Consider the following 13094-nt stretch of genomic DNA (forward strand, 5'->3'; position numbering starts at 1 on the left):
TTTCTGTTTTTTTACGACCACTCTACAAGTGTATCATTATGAATGGTTATGAATAACTTCCCTATCAGCTGGGTAACTAACCCCGAATCCACTTTCAATCATTTTAAAATATAAGTGTTTATTTTTTTCCTCCGTTAAAATGGACTTATCTTGATTATCTTCTCCATTACTGACATTAAATTTTTATTCCTGCTGTTTACTTTTTGAATCTAAAATATCACTAAAATTCAAACCAATTAAGTCTTAATACCTCTTTTAGGAGCTCCAAATCAACACAATCAAAATCTCTTTTCCCATTTCTGTTTTTTTACGACCACTCTACAAGTGTATCATTATGAATGGTTTTGGGTAACTTCCCTATCAGTTGGGCGCGAAGAGCGGCTATCAACACCGTACCATTGTTTCCGGCCTAATGATCTTGCCTATATGGTGTAACATCATTATCTCGTTTTATCCACCAAAGATAACACCGGAGGGTTAATCATCTTTGACGTGTCCCTTCATGATCATTATCTCTGTCCTTTTCCCCTTTTTATGAGGAGCATTCTTTTAATATCTCTGTTCGGAATCGACCTCTGTCATAATATTTGGAGTATGCTTTAAGAATGTTTAAGTTCTAGAGCTCTATGTGTGGATGGGAAACGTATTCATAACTATTGTTTTTTTAATTTTAAGTGAGAGTTTCCCGGGTTGAAAAAAAAGTACTAAAATTTTTTTTTATTTTATTAGTTATGACAAAACTGATAAGTAAAAGACATTTAAGTGATCCGAATTCTGAACATTTAAGCGAATCTATCTCTGAATTTTTATGAAGATATTTAAGTGAAAAGAAATAATTTAAATTATATTAATTAAATTATCCCAAGAAACTGAGGCGGTGAGATATTACTCGATTAAAAACTTAATTCGCTTCTAAAATAGACGAACTGGAAATAACACTTGACATGTTTCAAGCGCTAAAAAACAGGCTCCCATTTTCAAGATACACAATAAAAGTTATTTGAAATTTAAAACGTGAAGTTGCCATAGAATAATGGAAAAATAAAGGTAAGAAACAAAATTTGAAAAGCCACAGTAACCGAGAGAGGAAAAAAGAGGAAAAACGGAGCAAGAAAAACCACAGTCTGCTAGAGAGACAAAACAATACAAAAGGCATTCCACACGCTCTAAAGAGGTGAACTAATGTCGTTAATAAGTAAATTTGTTTCGAATTCGAACATTTTAAAATCTCGTGTTTAGTAACCGCAACTATGAGTGCTAATCACACTAATATATAAATTGCCAATGTTATATTTTGTTTCCAGTGTTGTAGTCTTTTCTAAAATAATGTAAACAACGTGATGACACGATATTGTATGCTGTAATGATTCAAACCATGTATTTATTTATTTATTTTTTAGTTTTAAAATAGATAAGCTGTATCACGAAATCGATCAGCTTAACTGGCTGATTTTGGAATACGGCCAAGGAATGGGAGTCCTTTTTGAATCTGTTTCCGGCGTGTGTAGGAATTGTTTGCTTTTATAAGATTATTTGGCTTTAAACATTTTCTCTTTCTACTGTAATTGTAGCTTTGTTTGAGGCGGTCAATTGCAAGTGGTTTAAAGAAGTCTCTTATAAAGGATTAGCTTTAAAATATGCATCTCATTTGTTGTATACTATGTGACAATTTAATGTTTTCGCCTGGGCTCGAAAATGTTGCCCGACATTTCTAGGGCATGTAAAAATTTCGATCGGGCATCTTTCTTTTAACCTTAGATTTTAATTAAAATTATTCTAAAATACCGGAGAAGCCTCCCTCCTTCAAACATTGATAACAAATTCGAATTTCTGAATTAAAGTTAGCTTGTGGTTTTTTATTCTCTTATATGTAATTATTTAAATTTTTTTATTTTTAAGTGTATCCCAATCGTTGTGCACGAAAAAAAGTTATGAAAAGCGAGTGTGTTATTGTTTTGTTAAATAGATCTTTACGTCCTAATGAAATTCGACCATTTTAAAGACTGGTGATTTTTTTTTATCTGTAAAGTTAGTATGAAATTTGTTCTGACTTAATATTCATATTATCTTTTACTGGTTTGTTTCGTCTTTCTGATAAGCGAGGGGATAAGTTTCTTTAAATGCATAGTTACATTCATAAAAGTACATTATGTTTTGTGTGATAGGGATTCATAAAGGTTTTTATTCAAAGGAATATTTTGTGGATAAACATGCCTGTCAGAATTAGTAAAAATTTTAGATTTTTCGTGGCATGTTTTGTGCATTCTACTTATTTTCACACCAAAAATAAGTTTGTAATTAATTTTTCCTCTTAAACGACAAAATATTTAAATTTTATTTTCAAAGAATTATATCGTTGTAGAAGACATTGACTTAGAAACAATTTCGATTTAAAAAGAACACCTAGTTTTAATTTGAAGATTGTGATTGATAACATAGTTTTGCCATGTTAAAAGGTTATCATGACCATAAGTTAATCTACGATTGATATTTTCCCACAAAACAATGAAGTATTATTATTTAAATTGCATTTTAAGAGACAATGACATCATTGACTCGGAATCAGAAGCAATTTCTTTCTGAGACCACCAAGACTAGATTTTAAGGCGTTGCGTTAAATCATTCAATCAAATTCCACCCATTCGTCTTGTTTTCCTTTTTCTTTTTTTTTCCAATCCCGCCAAGTAAGGCGTGGTTTGTCAGACGATGCCCGAGATTTTGTTCTTTTAGGATGAGTTGGAAAGATTTTTTTTTCTTCTTCCTTCCAACCTTCCACTATTACTTTTTTTCGTATCCACTTACTCTCTATGATCCGCGACTTTCTCTTGAGCACACAGTAGTGTGCTATCGTTTGAAGCACTGATTATAGCTTTTTTGTGCCCGAGATTACGTCACATCCTTAATTCAGCGTGTTGGTCGGGTTGAAGTTTTAGTAGTACGTACTACTGCCAACTGATTGCGCGGAACGAATTCGGACTTCTTGGAATACTTATCTCATCAAAGGAGTGTGTGTGTGCTTTAATTTCTTTCGTTTCTTTTTATTTAGTGACATTCATGGGATTATTTTGCCTGTTTTAATGTTGTCGGTGGAGGTAAGAATTTTATGACTCAACTAATGAAATTTGAATCAAATCGCTGAATCGCGCTTTAAATTTATGAGGCAAGGGATGAATGGATTGTTGCACTAAACATACTTTGTATGTTTGCCAAATGAAATTGTAAATGCCTCTTTATTCGAGTCAGGGAGTAAGTGGATGAATGAAATATGTAAATAAGTTAAAGAATGAATTGTTAAAAAGTTTTAAGTTGTTGTGGTAAATATAGATATGCAGCAGTGGCGTGGATGCTTCTAAAAAAGAAGTGGAATAAATAAAAAGGTGTCAGAAAAAGAATAATTTTTTTAAAAAAGATAAAATTGAAACACAATCGTCGGAACTAGGAAAATCTAAATACGTTTTGATTTAAATGAAAGTAAAAATTATTTTTTGGTTAAAAAAATTATTTTTTCAAACAAAATATTCGTATATGTAAAGAATATTTAAATTTTAATGACCAAAAGTTAATCATGAAATTTGTGTGGAAATCAAAATTTATTCTTCATAAAATATTTTGCTCGAGCAAAGTATTTATCCATTAAGAGAAATTTCATAAAAAACTTAATAGAAAAATTAAATTTCATGTTTTAGTGTCCTTAGTCGTCGGATGAAACTTTCTTTACCCCCTTCTGCACGCCACTGATATGAAGTATGAATTTTTCCGTTGCATCGTCGTAGAAAACAGATTAGTTAGTGCTGGCTTTATGAAACAAAACTTTTCTCTGATTAACACCTTGTCCACTAGTTTTAATCCCGTTAGATTTTTGACGAATTTTCCTAGTTGCAGGGAATATTTTCAGTTATTTTATAATTATTGCACAATGCTTAATCTCATTTATTACATTTAAGCCATTAATATCATATATTAAATATTGTCTCTAATGGCCATTTATAATTAGCAACTGAATTATACTCGAAGTACTGATGTAATGAAATAGAATTTGTTCTGACTAGGAGCATTAAGTACTAATGTTAAGAGTACACAAATAACAAAAAAATTGCCTTTAATATTTATTTCTTACGTGTAAAGAGTTTTTTTTAAATAAATTATCAAAGAATTTTAAATTAGAAAATTAAGCGTGTATTTTCATCTAAAAAATTACGGAATTTTTATTATATATATTAATGTTGTGGTTGCGATGCCTCATTGGTTTAAAGCACTGGATTGTCATTTTGAAGAATTGGGGTTCGATCCCCAGTGGCGGCTTAAAGCCTAAGTAGCTTCAGATCGATGGGTGCAAGCTTATTTGGAAAGTAAAGGCGGCCTATGCGCTGTGCTAATTATGCTGCCATAATAATGCCCTTGGTCACGAGATTGTAGAGCCTTCACCCCCACGAACCCGTTGGCCCACAACGAGCAGTTGCGGGAATGCTTTAGTTACACTACTGTCAATTGTCGTGTAGCTTGAAGTTGTAAGCCTAAGAAAATTTCTTCTTTGCTTTTTAAGCATTTCAGAGTTTGTTTGCTCGTTTGAGTACTTTACGTAGATTACATAATATTATATATTGCGCAGCGATGTTTACTTTTGGCGCTGTATAGTTGATTCTGGCATCTGGCACTAATGCGTTTAAAGAAGTCTACATTTAATCATTATCATCCCTTTAGCTTTTATTTAATAGCATGGGGAAACTTGTGTAACGTCTTTTATGGTGTAAGGGTATATAACTCAAAATATTGATAAACAAGTACCTCTTTTTTAGCTTACCTTGCGTTTATGGAAAATTTCAGTATTCTTGATTTATCTTCCAATGAAATAATGTAGGTTTAACTATCAAAGGTTTTAATATTTCATTGCTATTCTACTAGAAGACGTAATCGTAAAAATTATTTATCCAAACTGGAATTAGGTCAGAAATTTACTATTTTAATAATTATTATTTAATGATTACACGATTTTATTCTTTGAATCAATTTTCAATTGTTTTAGAATGCTACAATTAGAACGTTTTGATTAGAACAAAAATCGCAATTACACTTAATTCCCATTCATATGGGAATTTTATCTTATCGTTTGTGGAAAACTACTAATTGTTTTATATGGTTTTATAATTTTATCTCAAGATTTTATTTTACATAAGTTAGCCCGGAAGGCAATAATTGTGATTGATTTACCTTATTATTTTTTTATTTTTATTTGCTATACTTATGTTCTGTTTCGAACTTTTAATAGTTTTTCTTCTCATTATACCGTACTATTTAGTTCTCCCGAATACCTCCTGCTTATTTTTTACGCCAAACTGATCACCAGCATACCTTTGAATAACTGTTTTATTTAATTCCGGGCCCATTGATTGGTTTAAGGAACACATTTTTATGTTCCTTTTTTGCGCCTCTATTGCTAACAACGGTTTTATCCCTTTAATTATTGCCTTCCAATTAAAGCAGTCTCCGCTGCTGTTATGTTATTCTGTGCGTGAGAATTTCCGAAGAGAGCTATTATGATAGAGTTTTGATCGTAGGCTATTCAATAACGTTTTTTTTATTATTTTTTACAACGAATGCAATTATTTTAGTGCGGTTTATAAGTTAAAGGTATAATTGGGTATTAGTTAGAATGTGCTATAGCTTACAAATATGCATTTTATAAGTAAGTACTTATTATTGTTCTTTAGTACAGCTGTTCCCTATTTGTTTCTAGTAAGAAACACTAAACAATCGAGCTTCTCTTACCGGAACCCAAATATAATAAAGTTCATTAGGAACTGTAAATTTACTAACTGAAAAAAAAAATTTATTAATTAATAGGTAAATAAACTACGAGTAAATTTGATAGAAATTTTTTCATTGAATTATGGTTTTTTAAAGGAGTATTTTGAAATGTGAGAACAGTTATCAGAGAAAAATAATTTCTTTATTATTGAATTTGTTTATTTCATTTTGAATAGTTGAGCGCTATAAGAATTACTGATGCCATTATTTATAAATACATATCCATATTTTACTTCATTCTATGTATTGTTATTGAAAATATGGTATTTTTCCATTTCGCCACCACAAGCGATTGATTTTACTAATAAAGTCACCGTGCTCATGTAAATTGTACTTTTTTAAAATTTTTTTATTATTTGTTATTTGAGGATGTCTATGTATCTAAAAAACGAACTAAATAAATATTTGAATTTATTTGCTTCTGCTAAATGGAAAAGTATAGAAAATCTTTATCCGTTTAATTTTTTTTTTTCGTAGGCATTTCACTCAAATAATTTAAAAAAATTTAGCAAATATATTGTGAAAATAGTACATTATTGGTTGGATACGAACATATTTACAGGTTTCAAATATCGCTGTTGTTTTTAAAAAAAATCCTTAACCACGAAACTCCAGTGGTTTTTCCACGGAGGTCTGTGGCTATGCGGAACACCAAAAGTTATCCCCCTTTTTTTTCAGTTACGGAATCCTAAACGATCCAACCTCTTTTAACCCCCACACTGACTACTAACGGGACTCATTTGTCCCAACAAATGTTTATATATTACTAATGGACACATGTATCCCCTCATTAAGTACGGCCGGGACATATATGTCCCAGCCTCTAAATTGATAACCACTTGTAGAAAAATCCCAAATACTAAATTTGCCTTATTTGTGACCTTTTGAATTATTAACGGGACAAAAAAATCATTTTTTAAAATTCGTAGTCAAAGGGTTAACGAACCCTGACTTTTTTTTTTAAAAAAAAAGAAGAAAAAAATCATTAGCAGGCCTGAAAGTGTGAATATGCTAACCAAAATAAAATAAAATAATCAATTAAATACTCAAGTCTGCAGTGGATTTTAGTCTAGTAGTTTTTGGCATATGCATAAACCATATTGAATAAAATAGACTGAAAATACAGTTTTTGAACTATTCTTAACTGTTAAAATGGTTATCGGATAAAAATAATTCTCCTTTCTTGAATTTAGTAATTTTGTTTTGAATTTTAAAATTCCATGAGAAATACTGATGTAATCATTAATAAATGAATATCCTCTTAGTAATTTTATTCTATATCTATTTCTTGTTCTTTTTTTATTGGTGTTTTACTTTAATTTCATAAAATAATTTAAATATTAAATAAATAATTGATTATTGAGCTATACAAACCTTTTACAAGATTAAAGAAAATCTTTACTGGTTAAAAAGAAAAAAAAAAAGTCCTCATAGAACCCCTGTGATCTTTCCACGAAACCCTAGTGTTCCGCAAAACACCTTTTTGGAGTCGCTGATAAAGTAAATCTAAAAGGGAACGAGGAAAAAAAACAAAAAACTAATTAGTATCATTGTACAAAATACCGTTTGAAAATGGGTACAATTTATGAATTTACAATTTATCATAAACGGCAGTAGACGAACGCATTTTTAAGCGTTTTTAAATATACGTACATAATAAATATTTTTAATCTGGGGAAAGAGGTTATTAACTTAAATAATTGTCATTACTTTTAATTTATTTCTATGTATTTAATGACGATGTATGACAATCGTTACCATAAATGATTATTGATATAGTGAGGAAATAAAGGAAAGAAAAATGAGAGAAGAAGGCGAGTGAACTTGTAAATTCGGAGCGGAGCTATAATGAATCTATGAACTAGTTTGTAAATCGAATTTATTGACTTATAATCTTTGGTTTGGTAATTGATGTCCATAATTTATTTACTACTGCTAATTTGACCTGAAATAACCACTTACAAAGTTTCGAGTCAACAAAAGAAAAAAAAAAGTGGCTATTTGAATTAACTAAACAGCCGGTCACTTTTTTTTATTGCTTTTTTTACTAAGTACATCAGACGCTGAAAAATAGAATTTTCATTAAAATGTCCACTGTCACCATTTAAAATTTTGATTCTTCGGAATTCATAAATTTGTGGTGGAAAGATTCACGTGGAAGGAGAGCTCTTTAATAATTTTAAGTTGTAATGTATATGTTACGGTGAGACACCGAAATCTGGAGAATGTTGACATTCACCAGTGAATGTCAACATTCACGTAGTCGCTTGGTGTATGTCCGAAATATTTGCTAAATACCCCTATTTCTGACTCTCAACTGGTGAATGTCAACAATCACTAAGTCGCTTTGGTGAATGTCCGAAATATTTGTTATATCCAATTTTATATTAATTTATTCGTTAATATTATTATATATATTTATATTTATTCTATATTTTAATACTTACTGACGATAGATTAGAAGAAACACCAGCGTTTGGAGAATCGGGCAAATATATACCGGGCAATAGCACTTGACCTTAAAAAAACATCAGTGTAGGGTATATCGGGCAAATGTATACCGGGCAGTGGCACTTAACCTTAAAAAAACATCAGTGTAGGGTATACATACCGGGCAATTGTATACCGGGCAGTGGCACTTAACTTTAAAAAAACATCAGTGTAGGGTTAAAATATCGAATAAATGTAATTATATCCACGAATAAATTCATATCAAATCGAATGTAATAAATATTTCGGACATTCACCAAAGCATATCTGTGATTGTCGACATACACCGGTGAGGGTCCGAATGTACAAGAATGTAATGAAATATTCGATCTTTCACCGACGTATTTGGTGTTAGTCGACATTCACCGGTGAAAGTCAACAACCACCGATTTCGGTATTTCGCCGTGACATATACATTAAATGTATTTTGCCTCTCCGTATATTTTTACATAAAGCTCTTAAAGTCAGTATGTTTAACTTAATTTCTTCATATTATATTTTTACTGTTGAATTAACTTTTTATAGCCGTAGATTTTTTCTAATATGAATCTTTCTTAAAATAAAATTTAATTCAACCGGAAAAAAAAGTAAAAAGTAGCTATAAATGAAAAGGACCAATCGATATCGGTCCCCGACTCATTAGGTTTGAGGGAAAAGTTACTACTAGGTCATTAGTGTCTATCGTCCATTGGCTAACTAACTGAATATTTAAATTTCCTGGTCTACTGCTGATTTTACTTCTGTTAATTTTACTAAGCACAAATATAGTATAAATGATAAAATGAAGATGTTTATTTGGCCTTGTTTCCTTGGGAGCATAAATTTTCATTGATAAATATTGGGTCTTTAATCTTTATTTACACCTTAATTATCTCTAATCATTGAGCTCTGTCGCCAATGGGTTGATAATGTACTGAAACAAACTATGCCTTTAACAATATCTTAAGCGAAACCCTTCCTTCCACTTATCACCACTCTCCTAATATGTGGTTCAATAAAAAAAGGATCTTATAAATAGCAAAGCCGTTGTTATCTCTGCCTTCTCATCGAAATGCCTTGCCATAACGATAAAGCTAACTTAATGAGCTGTAGTGGGATATTCATATAACATTTAATCGTGTCGACAGTTCCAAGACAGTGAGTTTTTTGTAGTCTGTGATACCATGCCGAATATGCTTAGTCTTCTAATCAGGCTCCTTTGCTTTATCATATTGGCGATTATTTTATGACCATTCTCTCTCTTCTTTTTTCGTATCGCGTTTTTTTTAAAAAAAGGAAGTATTTTTTATTCTTTTAAATTGAGAAAATCTTTACGTATTTGAGTTATCTTTATTGAGATATTCAAGATATAATATTTAGTAAATGTTTTCATGTGTTGAATATTTTTTGCTCATAAGTTTGATATTTTTTAAGTTCACTGCGTGAGCGGGATCACAATTTATTGTTAGAGGGGGGAAAAAGTGATGGTATTTTTTTTATAATTGAAGCTGGTTATTCAATTTTCATTCTAGCTTTTATTTTATTTATAGAAAGTCTAGATAAAAAATTAAGAAATAGAAAGGATTAGATAAAAAATTTGCACAGCGTTTTCAGCTGTTTAATGTATAATGATTATGGAATAAAAATATGAAACTGAATACCAAAAGTTGTTAAACTGAACTACCATTCTCTAATTGCTTAAAAATGGAAGAGTTTTTGTTCCATGCCAACCCATGGTAAAATCAACTAGGAACAACATTTTTTTCAGAAAATATTTAATCGACTATTATTATTTTTTTTTATCATTTTGTATCTGTTCTTATAATGCACTCTTTGACTCAATAATGCTTTCCGAATATTTTACCTCACAAAATAGAATTTTTTTTGTATGGATTTTTTAAAAAGTAAGTTAAAAAAAACTTCACAATTTTATGAAGCTATAAAATAGGGTGCTGATTTTGTAAAGAATCACAAAATCTGTTCTGACTTTTTCTGAAAGGTCCGTTTTTGTGAAAAATCTTCTCATAATATTGCGAACATGTAAAAATAGGGTTCTGATTTTATGAAAAATCACAAAAGGCAGTGGTCTCCTCAGACTTTTTCCGAATGTCTATAGCAGTCAGGGGTCTGTTTAGAAGAAATTTGGGTCCGTTAACTTCACAAAATATCTATTCTTAAAAACGGACCCTTCACAAAATATTTTAATTTAAAAACGGACCCTTCACAAATTTGTTTATCTTCATTGTTGTTTTGTTAATCGAATAAACCCTTCCCAGGGCAGAAAACAAGAAAGATGGATGTAAACGAATTAAGTTTTGTCTTCGGCAGACGATTCTTTCATTATTCGTCCGAAATTAATATTCTGCGTTCAGCAGTATAGGATAAATACCAAATATTTGTATGTTTCATCTCTAATTTAGAAGTAGCAATTGCTGTGAAAATTTAATATTTTTATTATAATTTTACAGTGCCGAGCATAATCTTGTATCTATTTACAATTTAAAAACTCCTTCAAAAGGGTTTTGCAATAACCGGACCCTATTTGCACAAATTCATAAAAGCGGACCCTGGTTGAAAGAATGTGAGTGTAATTTTTTCACAATTTCACAAAAAACGGACCTTTCACAAAATGTCTAGACAGACCCCTGGCAGTGGTAACCAACTGCCAGCCCGCTGGCCACGTCCGGCCCGCGAAGCTTTTTTTCAGGCCCACGAACTAAAATATGTAAATTTTTTTTTGCGGACAATTTTCGTAAAAAATCTCTATGGGTTTTAAATACTTTTCCTCCGTTAAAAAAAGCCTAATTTCTTCGTTTCTGTGAAATTTAACATACCAAAGGTGCAAATTTTTTTTTTTTTCCTAGGTAAAAATCTACGTATCTTGATTTGTGATTCAATAATTTTGTTTTGTACAGCTTGATAAAAATCTGACAGTAATATTTAATGTTCCTTCAAATATAAAAGAGTCCGATATAAAATTTTGATAAAGTTGCGACCCGCCATTTGACTGGTGTTTTTAATTGCTGCCCACGGCCTCATGTAAGTTGGAAACCCCAGGTATATAGGTATAGTTTTTTTCTTCTTTTTATTATTAAGGAGTTTTGGTTTCAGAAATTATAAATTAAAGATAACGACTTTAATTTAATTTATTTGTTTTTTTGCGAAAGAATATTTTGTGAAAGGTGTGTTTTTGCAATAAAATATTTTATGATTAGGTGCGTTTTAACGGTATAAATATTTCGTGAATGTAGTTAGCGAGCCCAAATCTATCATAAATTGACCCCGGTAAAAGATGCGATTTTCCGTGTTTAGAAAACATGAATAAATTTTAAAAATACTGTAAAAAAACGGCTGAGTGACATTTCTGCTAAACATGAGGCTTTGAGTTTTCTATATTTTATATGCAAGCTGTGTAAATCTGAAGTCACGCTTCGATTCGTTGGAAAGTTACAAATGCATTCTTTGTCGGACTGCCTATAAATTTATTCCTTGACGTTTTTACGTTTCCTAATTTTTTTTTCTATCGCCGTACCTATTCTTACCGGAACGTTTAGGAATGCTGAGAAAAATTGCGTGACTTTTACGATATACTAAACGGTGTTGCGGATGGAAGCGGAGAAAATATATTACGACATTAATTTATCCGTTCGATTACTCAGCATGTTTTGGTTGTCTATCTTTATTGTTTGCTTACTCGCCGCATTTCACAAATATTTTTTCTTTTTGAAAGTCTGAGCTGGTATTTTTTCCTCTCATTGGTATTAATCACATAAATCAACTGGATTAATTTATCAGCTGTTTGGAATTTGGAATTACGAGGATAAGAAATTTATGTAATTATGTAATATGCACTAAGTGTAATTGCATTAACAGTGTATTTTTTTTTAAGTGCAACGGTTTTACTTGGGCGTTTTTTTTTTTTTTATAAAATGTTTTTTGTTTTGAGTTTGAAACATGTTAAAAAAATCAATGATATTTAACTATAGCGGAAATAAAGCATTAAGAACTTAAGGAAGATACTCTTTAAAATAAATTAATAAATAAAGTAATAAAAGAGATTAAAAAATATAGATTCGTTTGAAAATTTCTTTGCGATTGTAAATAATAACATTTGGAATTGTAATAATTGTTAATAATAACCTTAATTTTTGTACCAGTTAAATTTTTTGGTAATTAAAGCTAATTAACTGCTAAAAGGTGTAAGTTTTTTTTTCGCGCAATGACGGTTTCTTTTGTTTACTTTAGTGATCCTGCTTACTCTAGTAATCCTTAAAGTTTGTTACTCTAGTAATCCTACCAATCCTGCTTCAATCTTCGAAAATTTACGAATTCTGTAATTTCGGAAATGAAATTTTATAAAATTGGGTGCTACGCAATCGTCTCCCCCTTTACGATTTTTTTTTTAATGATTAAAATTCGTTTTTATTAGAATAAAGGAAATAAACGAATACATTTTAATTTAAATAGTACACATTTGATACGGGAAATAATTTTTATAATAAATAAAAGCTATTCATGATTTAAGTTTATATAATATTTTTTAAAGTGGAAAAAATATCCCGTTTTATTCCGAAGATCACCCGTTTAGTAAAAAGTTTTAGTTTTCTAGTTTCAAATATGTAAGTAAAATTACACTATTTTTCCGTTTTTTTTTTGTTAAAATGTTTATTTACATATAGAATAAAATTAATTTAATGGGAAGTTTTTTTGGTTGTGTTACAGACGAGTTAGGTGTTACTCTTGGAAGCTGGAGCCTGAATGAATACTTGCCGATCTGAGATTTATACAAATTTTTGTTGTTCAAAATAATAAGTTTAAAA

General features: G+C 30.3%; 1 protein-coding gene across 5 annotated transcripts in view; it reads left to right on the top strand.

The window, feature by feature from the left end:
* The window catches only part of LOC107457025 (septin-7), an 83689-nt gene that overhangs the window by 13758 nt on the left and 56837 nt on the right, over positions 1 to 13094 (top strand). For 2 of the 5 annotated variants that reach the window (XM_016075057.4, XM_071182646.1), the window contains exon 1: positions 2718 to 3092. The exons of the other annotated variants lie outside the window; for them this stretch is intronic. In XM_016075057.4, coding sequence (XP_015930543.1) covers positions 3078 to 3092 — 15 coding nt within the window. In that variant the 5' untranslated portion in view covers positions 2718 to 3077. Of the gene's footprint in view, positions 1 to 2717; positions 3093 to 13094 lie in introns of those variants that run through there. 5 annotated transcript variants of the gene reach the window in all.

Source organism: Parasteatoda tepidariorum, chromosome 6 (genome assembly GCF_043381705.1).
Source record: "Parasteatoda tepidariorum isolate YZ-2023 chromosome 6, CAS_Ptep_4.0, whole genome shotgun sequence".
NCBI classification, from domain to species: Eukaryota; Metazoa; Arthropoda; class Arachnida; order Araneae; family Theridiidae; genus Parasteatoda; species Parasteatoda tepidariorum.